The 15,493-nt window shown below is 38.2% G+C and overlaps 1 protein-coding gene across 3 annotated transcripts in view; it reads left to right on the top strand.

The window, feature by feature from the left end:
• Positions 1-15,493, top strand: part of LOC149018706 (uncharacterized) — a 73,328-nt gene that overhangs the window by 11,754 nt on the left and 46,081 nt on the right. For all 3 annotated transcript variants that reach the window (XM_089152866.1, XM_089152867.1, XM_089152865.1), the window contains exons 5-6: positions 12,741-12,830; positions 13,534-13,647. In XM_089152866.1, the coding sequence (XP_089008992.1) occupies positions 12,741-12,830; positions 13,534-13,647 (204 nt within the window). The remainder of the gene's footprint in view (positions 1-12,740; positions 12,831-13,533; positions 13,648-15,493) is intronic.

Here is a 15,493-nt window from a genome sequence, read left to right as displayed (position 1 = left end):
AGAGCCTGTGAGTTGGGAGGGCTGTATGTGTTTAATGACATTTTCTTTGTTGCTCACTCAAACACATCTACCCCTCACCAAATTCACTGCCGCTTGGGCCATCCTTCATCAAATACTTTGAAAATTTGGATAAACGTTTTAGTTCCATTTCTTATTTACCTTGTGAGTCATGTTAGTTTGGAAGCTTCATCGCGAAAGCTATCCCCCTCAAGTTAATAATAGGGTAGACAAACCTTTTTCCTATTATAACTACTTTGGGTTTTCAATATCTTGTTACTTTTATGGATGATTATTCAAAAGTTACCTAGATACATATGATGAAAAGTTGTTATGAATTGTTAATTTCTTTTCTACTTTTGTGAATGAAATTCGTACACAATTTGGAAATTGTCAAAATCCTCCAGAGTGATAATGCAAAAGAATAATTTTTCAGTCCTTTAAATATTTTTTATAGCATCATATGGCATTTTTCATTAATCCTCTAATGTTGACACCCCCAACAGAATGGTGTGGCATAATGGAAGAATCGCCATCTAATGGAAGTCACTTGCTCCTTACTATTTGAAATGTGGATTTTTTTGGGGCTGATGTTGTCCTAACTACTCGTCATCTTATTAACCAAATGCCCTCATCTATTTTGAAAGGTGGTATCCTGTATTCCTTGTTATTTCCTAGTAGTCCTTTGCATGAGTTGCCTCCTCACATCTTTGGGAGTGTCTGTTTTATTTGGGATCACCAACCTAGGTTGTCTAAACTTGACCCAAAAGCCCTTAAGTATATGTTCGTTGGGTACTCTGGTACTTAAAAGGGATACGGTTGTTATTCATTTGAACTTCAAAAATGTTTCATTCTTTAAGTCGGTTCCTTATTCTTCTGACAGTATACATACCTCTTCTATGGATGTGGATTTCCTTGTTGTCAATTTCCCCACCTATTATAGATAGACCAATGCTTCTGCTTGTCCAGACGGAGATCACTACTGTGTATCAACGACGTTTGATGAATACAGTCCATCTTGCTCCTACGGCTCCTCCGCTCCTTCAACTGTGGATCCTGTGGTAAGTCCCTTTGTTTCTGACCGTGATGTTTTGACTGCTTTTCGTAAAGGAAATCGGAGTTGCGTTCAAAATCCTATCACTAACTTTTTTTCATACACTAACATTTCTCCTACTTTTCGTGCGTGTTTGTCTACCATTGAAACTCACCCTCTTCCTAAGACTTTGTCTGAAGCCTTGTTGAGTCTTGGGTGGACAGCTGTGATGACAGAGGAGTTGGCAGCCTAGAGGAAAATCATACTTGGGACCTTGTTCCTTTGCCTCTTGAGAAAATTGCCATTGGATGTTATTGGGCATTTGCAATGAAAGTAAACCTTGATGGTAAACTTGCTAGATTGAAGGCTAGATTTATAGCAAAAGGATATACTCAAGTGCATGGTGTGGTGTATTTGGATACTTTTTCTCCCATTCCAAAGCTCACTTCTATTCAGATCCTGATCTCCTTAGCTGCTACATCTCACTGGCCCCTGTTGCAGCTGGATGTGAAGAATACTTTTCTTAACGGGAATCTCCATGAAGAAGTCTATATGGAGCAACCTCCAGGGTTTGTTGCTCAGGGGGAGAATGGTTTGGTATGCCATTTGAATATATCACTATATTGGTTGAAACAGTCCCTGTGCGTGGTTTGGCTGGTTTACTTCATTTATGAGAAAGTTTGGTTTGACTAGATGTGAGAGTGATCACTCTGTGTTCTATGGTCGGTCTAATACATGTTGGATTTCTTAGTTATGTATGTGGATGATATAATCATTATTGGAGATGATTTTGCTGGTATTGATACATTGGAGACTTATTTACAAAAATAGTTTCATAAAGATTTGGGAAAACTTAAGTATTTCTTTGAGATAGAAATCTAAGAAGGGAATCTTTCTGTCGAAATGTAAATATGTGATTGGCTTACTGTTTGAAACGGGGATGCTTGGCTCAAAGCCTTTGGATGCTCCAATGGATCCAAATATAAAGCTTATGCCTAAATATGGAGATGTCTTTGAAGATCTAGAGAACTATTGAAGGTTGGTTGGAAAGTAAAACATTCTTTACTCGCCCTCGTACCACTCATTGGGATGTAGTTGTGCACATATTGAGGTACCTTAATAGAGCTCCTCCACATGTGCTCCTCTGCACAAATCATGGTCACAAGGAGTTGAAGGATTTTCTGATGCAGATTGGGTTGGTTCACTAATTGATAGAAGATCTACTACAAGCTCTTGTACCTTTGTTGGAGGAAGTCTTGTGTCTTGGAAAAGTAGGAAGCAGACAGTGGTTTCTTGATCAAATGTAGAGTCAAGAGTATCAAGCCATTGCACTTGTCACTTCTGAGTTGATGTGGATCCAACAATATTGGGTGAGCTTGGCTTTAGTCATGGGTTTCCTATGTCTCTGTGATGTGAAAATCAGGCAGCAATTCACATAGCATCAAATCTTGTCTTTCACAAGTGCACAAAGCATGTAGAAATTGGTTGCCATTTTGTTTGGGAAAAGCTTCAACCAGGACTGATTTCCACTTTTCATATTCTAACTGGAGAACAGTTAGCTGACTTATTTACAAAGTCTTTGGGGGCAAGAGTGAGGTATATTTGTAACAAGCTTGGAATATTTGATGTTTATTCTCCAGTTTGAGGGGGAGTTTTGAAGGGCATTTTGGGAAACACACAAATAGGGCTTGAGATTTAGCACTTGGCGCTAAATCTCGAATAGGGAATTGCTAGTATTTGAGTCCATATTGGACTATTCTTTCTTTGTTTTTGAAGTCAATTGTAACTGGGAAAACTTATTATAAATATAGAAGAAATTTAGTGGAGTTCCTTTGTCGATTGAGGCTCCTCTAAATGTCAATCTTCTGTTTCCTCTTTCCTCTGTTTTCTGCAACTCTTTTCTTTGTCTTCTTCATTTCAGTTTGTCTTTCTCTACTTTTATACCTAATATGCACAAGGTATGACAATCCAGTGTTTCATAGATATGAAACTGAAGAGAGGCCACCCTGTAGACATAATCAGACTCCCACCACTCTGGGAGAGCACATTAGATCATATTTCACTGGAGGCCAGGATCCAAGGATAGGTGCAGACCACCACAAGGTAAAATTACAGTTAAAAGAATTTAATGGATCCCTACACCCCAAGGCTTTTATGATTCGAGAGCTGCCCTAGATGATTACATCGATTGGTATGACTTGTCAAAGGATAAAAAGATGAGATTTGCAAAAGTCCAAACATGTAGGGGATAACAAGGATTGGTGGAATACCTTGGAGAGGGAATTGTACTATGAGGGTAGAGAGCTTTCTACTTGGAACTAGATGAGGAGAGAATTGACTGAGAGATACCTACTTAAACAAATAAGACCAGACTGCAAGAATAATTCCATTTTCAGATATAAGGAAACCATGTCAGTTGTGGACTATATTCAACAATTTAACTCTTTAGCCTCCAGGAAAGGGACTCAGGAAAGCAAGATATAGACCATGAGTTGATTCAGGCTTGGTCTGAAATATGAGATATAGGTGGCCCTAGGTGTGACTGACATACAGGATCTTTGAGACCAGTTTGATAAAGCCTTGCGTGCAGAAACCCTATTAGCTTAGAATAAGCAGACCGACCAATAATTTAGGAGGGACCCCACCATCATCACCAAGCCCTAAACTCCATCTACTGCAGTCCCTCTCAAAATGCCGAATCCACCTAGAGCAGATTACAAGAGCCCAGTCTACATCAACAACTCTGGAGAATGTTTGTACTGTCATAAGAAAGGGCACTTTGCCAGAGTCTCCTAAAAGAAGGGAAGTTGCAGTCTTTGATACCAACCAGCGGATCCTAGAAGAGGAGGTTGTTTTCTCTCCACTTGAGCTAGAGGTAGAGGAAGAGTACCAAAAGGAATCCCTAGGCCCAGAATCACATTTGAATGTAATGTCCAAGATCCTAGTTACAAAGCTAGAAGAAGATTGGAGCATCTTCCACACCAAGCTTAGAGCTAGAGGATTGCTAGCTCAAACCATTGTGGACAGTGGCAGCAATGTCAATGTGGTTTCAGAAAGCTTTGTGAAGAGGCCAGGACTAAAAAAAAAGGGTACTCCCAAGCATACAAGGTCTAGGTGCCTTGTCTGGTGACTCTCCACTCCTATTTTAATGAGATTTGGTGTGATTAACCCATGTATCTTTCTAACATCATCCTTGGAAGACCCTGGATGGTCAACAGCAATTTTACCATCACATGTAGGGAAAACAAAGTGTATATACGAGCATAGAGGCTAGAAGATTGTACTCTTGCTGCTAAACTTTCTAGAAGAAGCTAGGAAGAGACAAGCCCTCAGGACTAACCAGAAGGACTCAAACCCTAGCCAGCAAGTTCTCATGATTCCATCCAGTGAAGCTACAGAGAAGTCTAGGAGAGGTTCAGCAAGACAAACTCCAGGAGTACATGAAGTTCAGAGAAAGCCTCCCCATTCATTGGAGATGAATGTTTTTAAGAAGGGGAAATTGATGTAAACCATTTCCACGGCGAGCACAGGGCCCTAGGTTGCTCCTGTAAATCCTATGGCCCCTAATTTCACCAGGGGTGTTTTGGTCAGTTGACCACCCTTCTTTGGGGCCGAAGCAGTCTGGTTAGTTTCCCCATGTTAGGAGTTAAGAGTCTACTTTATTTTCCTAATTGAGTTAGTTGTGAGAGTTGATGTAATTAGGGATGTTAGTTGGAATCTAATTTCAAGTAGGATTCCTTGTTAAACTTGATCTCTTATTTTGCAAGTTGTATTTGTTTACGAACTCTTACTTAAGTGTCTTTTTCTAGCTGAGAAAGTTAAGTCTAGTTGTACTAGGGAATTCTAATCCAAAGTGGATTCCCTAAGTTGTAGAGTCCGAGTAGGCTTCCAGGCTGAGTCGAAGTCGGTTTTCTTGATTGAGTCCTGATTACTTCCCTTCAATGTGAGAAAGCTATGTATAGCCCTTCATTCCTTGTAAATGACTCAGACTGGATCATAAAATTTGCGAAGAGTTTTGAAGTAGAATTGGAGTCGGGGTTCGAAGGAGGATCCCCCTGGTTGAGTACTTTGAGTTATCTGCAATCTCTTCATTTCTTCTACTTCTAAAGCCTGCAGCAGCCTTGTGACAGCACCTACATTAACCTTGAGTGAACCAGTCCACTCTCTAGCAACTAAGTCTAATTCCCTACCCCATACCTGACGCAATTTCCCCCGCCCCCCTCCTACACCCATCACAGACATCCCTCCCCCCTTCCTTTCTTACGGCAGCAGCGCCCCATCCCCTTCAATAAACCCTAAACCCCCATCCCCCTTCCCCCTATTACCGCTCCCCTAGGACTGCACCTCTCTCCTCTCTCTTCTAAAACTCAATACAACCCCATTCCTCTAGTTGCAGAAGTTTCCTGCAGTTCACTTCTTCCCCTAGAAACCGTTAGCCTAGTTTCAGTTAAATACTTATATCTCCCTAACCCTTCAACCAAACTTTAAACCCTTTTACAGTTACTTTCCCCTACATATACTCTCCCTCCCCTCTAAAACCTAATCCTAGCCTACACCTCAAGAGTCCCAATCCAATTAAGAGACCTATTTTCTGAACCCTAACCCTTTGGGATAAAGTCTGAAATTACAATTGCCAAATAATAAAAGCAGAATTGATTCTTGCCTAGCCAAACCCTGGAACCCATCCAATTAACCCTAGAATCTTTCAATACTTAACTTACCTAACCCATACCTAACCCATAACTTTAGTTGTAGATCTGGAGTTGCAATTACAGCAAGGTTTAGTGATTGAGAACCTAAAGTCCTATATCCCTAAGCCTGGCTGAAACCTATTCAAACCCTAAGCACACCCTAGCAGCTATCTATTGTTACAAAAACCCTATGCCGAAGGTATTTTCAGCCCTAGAAGACTGCTGATTCTCAGGGAAGAGGATCCTAGAATGAGCTTGGTTCTAAGGGAATAGTCAATCGATCCTGGTTCACATTATTTCTGAGTGCATTAATGCAGTCTCCTGGAAAAGCTCACTAGGATGCTGCGGTTTGTATACTTTGATATCTCAAGGGAACTCCTAGCAAAGGGTTAATCTATTGTCCTAATTGATATACACATTTGGTAGCCTTTTCTGATACAGATTGGGCAGGATTGGTCAGTGATCGGCGATCTACTACAGGATATTGCACCTTTGTTGGAGGAAATTTGGTCACATGCCAGAGTTAAAAGCTGACTGTTATTGCATGGCCTATCACTGAAGCTGAGTATAGTGCAATGACTCATATTGTAACTGTATTGATGTGGTTTAAATCCTTCTAGAGTTGGGACTTCCTATTGATTCTCCAATGAAGAAGTACTATGACAAGCAAGAGCCACTTATATTGCTAGTAATCCGGTGTTCCATGCATATAACAAAATTCCGTCAAAACTTATTTCCACCGAAATTTCCCATTTTGGGAACCTCGAAACAAAAAACTGGGGGACTGAAAAAATCCCAAGTTTTGATTGAAACCGTCGAAATTTCGTCGAAACTTGTTGAAACCTCGAGACCTAGTTCAACCCAGCTAGACCAGCTGGTTCATGAGAAGAAAAACAATTCCCAAATTTCGTGGGAAACATGGGAAATTTTGTGGAAATTTGGAAAATTTTGTGGAAACCTGGGAAATTTCGTGGAAACCTGAGACTTTTTCCTGCAAGTTTCATAGCTTTCCCATATTTTCAATTTTTTTGTTTCTTTCATGTTTCCCTAAGTAACCCCCCATCAGGACTTCCCTATCATTGCGTATTCCCTCAGATTGGTTATCTTAGGCATGTTGATGACCAGACTTATAAAGTTACAGTTGTTGATTACCTTGACAACCATAGGCATAAAATGTCATGGGATGTCTATGTTCATTGGTTGGAGGAGAGGATGTTACAGGCATTGTACTGCTCAGCTCACAGGATGGATCCACCGAGGCACTCCTCTTGGCATTGAGTTGTACATTCCTTTTATTGTCAATTACTTTGTATTTGATTTTTAGAACTTAGAAATTATATATTGAATGTTATGTATTTAAGTAGTTAAGTTTATAGTGTACTTTCTCGGACAACTCTACATTGATGTTATGTACATTAAATGACATATCTACGTTGACCTTTTTAAAAATACAACCAATGTGTTCTTTATACTTTAATTAGCTTAAATGCAGAGTCCCACCCTAAAATACTCCCTAAAACTGTTGAAACTTCATGTCGAAACTTGCACAAAAAAGTCCTAAGTTTCTTTGAAATTTCCCAGTTTCCACCTAAGTTTCCCATTTTCACCTAGTCGAAACTTGAGTTTCCCTCGAATTTTTTTTCCATGGTTCCATGAATACATCAAACATGTAGAGGTGGATTATCATTTTGTCAGAAGTTCGGTGTTGAAGCTGATTGTTGCTCCCTTTATATCCTCTTCTGATCAGTTGGTAGACATATTTACCAACGGGCTTTTTGCTCCTAGTTTTCGCACTAATTGTACCAAGCTGAGCATAGTAACTTATATGCTCTGGCTTCAGGGAGAGTGTTGAAGTCCTGCGATAGCAGGAGTTTCCTATTCCAGCAGCTGCATAAAAAAGGAAAGAAATGGGTGTTTTGGTACTTGAGTAGTTAAGGTTGTTTTATTTTAGTTATTTTTCTTATAATTCTGCCACCATTATATTAGGGGATGGAAGGACCTTTACTGTTTATTTAATTTGTCATAAAGCTGGCTCTGTAATTAAGAGGAAATATAATCCAATCACAGGCTGCTTTTATTCTAATGGTAGCTCGTGTCTTCTCCTTACCTTTCTCAGTCTTCTTTCTTTCTTTTGGACTTTCTCTCTTTTTCTTCTCTGTCCTTAGACCTAATCATAGATTCTGGAATTCTAGCAATTCTATTGTCACTATTTACTAGCTTATTAGTTTCTATTTTCAGTGTACCATGTTTCTATTCATTATAAAGCTTTAGCCAAGCTATAAATAAGTCCCTTAATTGTAGTAGAAGACCAGATTTCAGAGAAATCAAATTTGCAGGCCATGTTGCCATTACTTATGGAGGAATCTGTGTGTAACAGCTGAGATAGCTGTGGGTGAGAGACCCAGGGCTGAGATAGCCCATGCCCCTACCCCCTTATTCTCTCTATCCTTCTTCATATACTTTTATGTTCTCTTTCTTATGTGAAATAAAAAGCAAGAAAAAGTTCTAATTATTGTATTTTATCTTCAGTATTGTATTGATCCTAGTTGCATTATCTCCTGCTGGTTATCCTGGTTTGAGTTCGACTCTTGCATTACCCTATCTCAGCGACGTGTGTTTCTCAAGTTCAAATTCAATATTGTAGTCAACCAATTGTAATTGGATCTTTATTATCATTGTCCAAATTGATTTCCCCTTCTAGTACCATCTTAAAATTCCCTCACACACAGAAATCCTAGCTATTGAGATAAGGTTGAAGCAAGGTTGTCAAGGCGGCAAGGCAACCAAAGTGGTTGGGGCTCTGCCTAGGCAATTAGGTGACAAAGTGGCACCTAGGCGGCTAAAGCGGTTGGGTCAAATTTTTTTAATACGACTACTTTTAAGTTGATAAATTTCTATTATAAGCTAAACAAACATTTATGAATCACATTCCTCTTAAAAAAACAATCATTCAAGAATCATAATATGAAATTATTCAAAAAAGAACACAAGCTTAAGTTCATCTCATCAAGCATCATAACATATGACTATAAACTATGTCAAAATTATAAGTATGAAATTGGAAGTAGTAATTTTACATTTTTACTTACCTCTATGATAGTGTGATGCCAATTACGTGCCTTATCCATTTAATGATTCATTGATTCCCGATTTTGAATTGACTAACTATTAAGTTTGTATACGGCTTTGTAGAATAAAATTTGATTTTTTAAAAATAAGAAATTTTTTTATTATGTACAAAATGTTAAAAAGGCAATGGTTTTGGTGTCTAGGAGGCATTAAGGTGTGACAAAGTAGTAGCAATTAGGTGAAAAAGCAGCAAAAAATCTGCATGTTAACAAAGCGGTTCAAAACAAGGCGGTTGAAAAACCGCCTAGGCATGACGCTTTAACAACCATGGGTTGAAGCAGAAGTAGCACCCGCACTGCACCTTATAGCTGCCGCACTGATTAGGCCAGCAATGTATTGTTTTGATTTGTCTGGTGATGTACACTGTTTCTAGGGGCAACATAAGGCCTATGGTTACTTTCCCCATAACCCTATGGCCTCTAGCCACACTAGGGGTGTTTTGGTCATTTTGCAACTTTTGTGGAGTCCATCGTTAGGGTTTCGTTGGGTCCAACATGTTATTACTTGGTAGGACCCTAGATCTACTTTCGATTTTTTATTTGAGTCAATATTTTGCAAGTTATTGAAGAGTCCCTCTCTAGGTATGATTCCTAAGTTGTGAAGGAATCCCCTAGTTTCAGTCTGTTTCTTGCTAGGATCGCATATCTACTCATAGAATCCACATTCGATCATTTTAGAGTGAGATATGATAGAATCTTGGTTTGAGTTGGAGTGTTGAGTCAACTAGGAGTTTAACTTTGTTTTAAATTACAAGTTTGAGTCCTAGTATGCTTTCTTTTAGGAAGTTGAGTCCCTTTATATTTTCCTTCATGTAGGCTATAAATAAGCCACGATAGAAGGTAACAATCAGTCGAGCTATTAAATAAAATCAGAATTTGAAAGGAAGAGTGGAGTCGTGGGTTCCTAAGAGTAATCCATGAGTGTGTGTGAATAATTCCTGCAATTGTTCGTCTCCTTCATCACCTTCAAGCCTACAACAGCAGCTATAGCCTATACTCAAGCACTACAGCAGCCTAAAGTCCTCCCATCCAAGTAAGTATAAACCAACCCTTTCCCTACCTCTTAAGCCCACATAACCCTCCCCCATTCCCAGCACCAGCAGCTTCACGTCAGCCCTCTTAACTCCCTAAGTCCCCACCCCTTTAACCCCCCTTTCTTCTCTAGTAGGATCACACCTAATCCCGTACCCCATCCCTGCTCTTATTTTTCATTAAAAGACCTAAACCTTAGTAATTCTAAATTTCCTGCACTTAATTTTCTTCATTAAAATTTTGCAATTCGTCTTCAACCTCTAGACCTAAACCTAATCCAATCTAAACCCTCAACTAAAACCCAGATCCACTCAGGAATACCATCTCCTACACCTACTCTACTTCCTCTTCCAAATCCTAACCCTAGTTGACTTACCCAAAAGTCCCTACTCCAAGTAGGAAACTGCAATTTAAACACTAAACCTATGGAACCAAATCTAAAAATATAAAAGAGCAACTACAGCAGAAACCCTTGCCTAGCTGAACCCTATAAACCCTCCAATTTACGCTAGATTCTTTTAAACCCTAACTGTAATTGCAATTATAGATCTGAAACTATAACTACAGCAGGGTTTCAAGCTCTCAAACATAAAACCCTCAAGTCCCCTAGTCAGGTCAAAACCTATTCTAGTCCTAACCTAACCCTACCACCTATCCTTTGTTGCAAAAGGCCTATATTGAAGGCAATTACAGCCATAGAAGACTGCTGATTCTGTTGAAGAGGATCCTGGTTTGAACCTAAATCTAGGGCATTACCTCGACCTGTGAAACCCTAGATTCTGGTTCACATAATCTGATTTTGACTTTGGCTGAAGAGAGCTCTTTACTAATTGGACCTTGCTGGTCTCGTACAGATGTAGATTTCTCTGCAAGCATCACGCCTATCTTCACTCATACCCCAATGACTTCATAACTTTTTAACTTTGCGCTTCATTGATCGATAGTAGAGTGTAGATTTCGCTGACCCTGGGTTAGATCAGTTTTGTGCGAAGCCAAGAGTACCATATATGAAATATATTTGAGAAAAGAAAACGATATCCCTGTCCGACACTGTCAAACTCATTCCGCTTAAGCTCTTCCTTGTGCAGCGTGCTTTGTCGAAGGGCTTGGGATTAGTAGAATGAATGGAGAAGACGACTTCACATGATAGGGGGTGTATGTGTGCTTTTCTTTTTGATTTTCAGTAGGTATAATAGACTTGGTGGGTAGTATTGGAATTAAAATGATTAAAACAATGATCTACTGGAAATCACTAATGGATTAGACTAATGTCTTCAATGCACCAACTCTGGGGTGTATGTAGTTATAAAACTTAATGCGGTGTTGGTATATAAAAGTTGCTATTTTAGGGTGTCTCTGTCAGTTGTTCTAAAAAAAGGTGAACTTGTAGGTCTAGAAAAAGGGCATAACAGCCATTCCACAAGTCGGAATACTACTCAGAAAATTATTCTGCAAACAAGAGTGACTTTGTAGTATTAATTCCAAACAGGTCAGATGAATGACGACAATATATTCAGTTCAAGTATTCAAAGGGAATCGTCAATCCTACCTAAAATAGGAGTCCGACAGACTATCAAAACAGAAAAGTATAAATATAAACAGAATTAAAAGGGATAATTATCAATAAAACCATCAAAATAAAAAAATCATTGTAAGAGTAGAATTGTTAGAATTTATCAACAGAATCAGAAACTGAAGGTAGATTTTGAAAGCCAATAATGTACCTTCCAACTGCAGAAAAAGGTCAGCTTATAAGCTCGTTACCTAATCAGCAATTTAATGGTGATTGCGATGAATTGGAGAAATTGCAGTGACAACAGAGTATAGAAAAAAGAAAAGGATAACAATGGTTATATACCAATTGGAGCACAATTTTGTTGTTCAAGGCCTCAGACCAACAAGGTGTAGAATATCACTGCTCTCCAAGGATTTCTCACCACCTTCTCACTGTTAGTATTGCACAAATTCATTGAAGAAACTACCTCAAACTTTTCATTCATCTGAATCATCTCCAAGCCAATGTGGTTCTCATAAACCTTATATTGAAAAAATTAAGTCAAACTCCTACTCTGATTATGAAAGGTTTATTCTGTTGTGATAAGAGAGCAGTGCTTAGAAAGGAAATATGATACTGAAAGCAAACCTAATCACACAAGTCAAGGGAATTCAAAGTCTATCAAACAGCTTAAAATAAAGACCAACTAAACTGCTGTAAGTCTAATCCTGTATGCCTACCTTTGATCTTTCATTCTTCTAAATAATATCTGAGCCAATGGTGCTCGTATGTCATAAGCTTTGCGTGGAAAGCTAAATCAAATACCTAATCCAATTATGAAAAGCTAATCTTATTGCTAAGTACGAGCAATGTTTAGAAAGGAAATACATAACAAAAGGAAACCTATTTCACACAAGGTGAGAGAATTCATTGCCTATTTTAGCCGCTTACAATGAAGACTTACTGGATTAATTAAACCTGATCGCTTATGCCTACACTATCCATATATTAGGCTCATTATGAAGAAAACCATATGATCAATGCCCAGCATGTACTTAACCTGGCTCAAAGTATATTTCCTACAAAAACAAGCCATCTAGTTGACTTATTTGCATCAGGGTGGTTTCACCATCAGATTGCTTGCTTAAATATTTTTTGTTTTTTGGGTGAATTGCTTGCTCAAATTTCATCTTGGTATACTGTAAGGAAACAGCTTCACTAATGCTGCTGTTAATCGAATCTTTACCATTGCTGCTGTTACTTGATTCATTACCTTAGATTAGGCAAAATCTTCTATGCCTTCAATTTGATGTCTACCATGAATTTTGTGGTTGTTGTGATCTATTAACTCTTCATCTGTTCAGCTGAACACATCTTGTGGAGAAACTGAAAACCCCAGTTCGTTCAATAAGAGTGATGGTAGCTATCCTTGCAGAGTTCAACTTGAGAAGGATGTAAGTCTTTTGTGCTTTTATTCACCATTGCAACAAAACACTGTCTTGCTGCTTCCTGGCCCCATTATGAAACCAGATCCTGTAAAGTGTTTTTACCTTGATTTCATCAATTGAAGAAAAGAGCATCGAACAAAATTCACATCTATTAGAGTGTTGAATAGGAAAGATTTTGTGAAGTGGTTTAGGTTATCAGTATTCTTAAAGTAGTTTTTACTGGAAGACTTAATTCTTAGACTACATATCTTCAACAAGTATTTCCTGTCATTTGATTGTATTGTCATGCCTGCACTTAGTTAAATATGAGTATAGACTTTCTTTTATAAGTTATTTATCAGGATCTGGACTTTCTTTCATCAGATGACATGGGATTTGTTGCCTTTATATTTAATAGATATAGTTTTCTCTACCCTTTTCTTTTTCTTTTTCATTTTTGAGAAGAATTCCGTTGAAGAAGGGAATAAAGGATTACAGGAGGATCAAACTGCTCACCAAATTAGCCAAAGAAGGCTAAATAACAGAATTAAAAGTTTTCTATTTCTAAAGATATTGTGAATTTGATTCAAAAGGATTACTTTAGTTTGGAATTCTTGTCATTTTTTGGACTCAAATTCTTGCAAAAGCTTTGTGTACCTATTTTAGGACTAGAGAAAAGTAGCAGTGTTAATGTCTTTGGTATTCCCTAATTAAACTTATTCTCTAATAGGTTCAGTTATTGCAAGAACGCCTACAAGAAGAGATGGAACTGCGTGCTGTTCTGGAAAATGCCATCGAGCATGTTTCTGTGGCATCACCTCATTCGTCAAGTCTCCCACCTGATGTATGTTTCTTTCCCATCACCTCCCCTTCAAATCTCCCCCAAAAGGCCGCGCTTTTTCTATTACTACTTAATTTCGTTTGTTGAGCAGTGTGGCTGGTAGCATGTGATGCTGTGAATTATGGGAGGACCAGTTCTTATGAAATTCTTACTGAAATTTATTATGAACTCATTCAAGCATTAATTATTTCTGAATGTCAACTTTATCCGAGTGCTGAAAACCTCAAAATTCTTGCTATAAATTGATTGGATGGCAAATGCAGCTTTATATTTCCAATATGGTCTTTCACCATTAGCAGATCCCATTTAATTTGTTTTCGTTTTTCACTAACCAAATAAAAATTATTTTTTGATCGGCAATTAACTAAGAGTAGTGTGAAGAGAGTGCAACAGAAAAGTCATGAACTATATAATTTATCACCAGCTGTACAAAATAAATGATTTTACAGCATGCACATTCTAGAAACGAAGGATGAGAAGAGTAGTTTTGTCTTTCGTGGCATCACAAATGAAGAGATTTAAGTTTCCCTAATTTGGTTCAGCTAATCATCTGGATATCTGTAACCCTTGATGCTAATAAATTCTTTTTATCAGGAAGCCCATTCATGGGGCTACCAATAGTGATGCAAATCTATTGCTTTTTACCATCTTTTTTTAGTAAATCTCCTAGTTTGTTTATCCCAAAGCCAATTTTTCTCTAAGAGGGGTCGACTCATAAAATATATTTTTTATTCTTTTCATGAGAAGATCTACGCCAGTGATTAAAAAATATTTCATAGACCGAAGGTATTGCAGACTGCATGGCAAATAAAGTGAAACGATATTCCCATACTTGATGTAGCTTCAAATGAATGAGGGTTAGCAACCAAGATCTTTCAATAGAACTAACTCAAATGGAACCGAAAAGGGTTTATATGAGAGTATGCTTCAATTAGGGTTTAGTGTTGGTGGGGGTTTTGGGCTGGGTAGGCTTTAATGGGGTTGGGAATGCAAAGCTGAAAGAGCACTAATTCAAATGGAACCAGCAAGGATTTGTATAAGTATGCTGAAAGATCTTGGGCTAGGTAGCCAGCAAACATGATCTTTCAAGAGAATGAACTCAATGGAACCGACAAACAGTTTATATGAGTATGCTTCGGTTAGGGTTTAGTTGTAATTTTGGACTAGTTAGACTTTAATGGGGTTAGGAATGTAATGCTTAAAGTTTGGGTCGGTTTCAGAAAAGGGGAAAAAGTCATTGTTAGATTAAACTTGCTGTATTAGGTTTCATACATTTACTCATTTAGGATTCCTAGTTTGGGTTGCAACTTAATCGAACTAAGTTTTAATGTTGGGAGACACTCACTGACTCACTAACTTTGGTTGAATTCCAATGGTTTTCTAAGATATTGGCTTCTAAAATTCTATATTAAGGTTTAATTTCTCTAGGGTTTGGCTGCCAGAATGCACTGAAACTTGGCTGTACTGTAGGTGATGATAGAGAGGGATATGATCAAGTTTGGTTGGGTTTGGATGGTTAAATTGGAAGGTATGAGGTATCCAGGTTTTAGGTTTTAGGTTTTAGGAAGTCCAAAAATTCAAGAAGAAAACAGGTGAGAGGAAGAGGGATGGCATATATTGGCTGTCAAATACCTAGATGTAGGAGCCTTGTTTTGAACTGTAAAGGGGCTAAGAATCAACTGGTGCAGGTTGAAATCCATAACCAAAGTAAGCATCTTGCTTGACTTCAACAAAGATCTTTTCTTCAAACACTTAGAGGTCCTATACCAAGAGTTGATGACACTTCTCTATCTAAGAACGAATAAAGAGATCATAAATTCAGAGCATAAGGCTAAAAAAAAAATTCATA

This window comes from Hakea prostrata, chromosome 4, assembly GCF_041222555.1.
Source record: "Hakea prostrata isolate BN-2017 chromosome 4, UWA_Hpros_2, whole genome shotgun sequence".
Classification (NCBI taxonomy): domain Eukaryota; kingdom Viridiplantae; phylum Streptophyta; class Magnoliopsida; order Proteales; family Proteaceae; genus Hakea; species Hakea prostrata.
The sequence above is the reverse complement of the archived record's forward strand: the minus strand, read 5'-3'. Positions and strand labels throughout refer to the sequence as shown.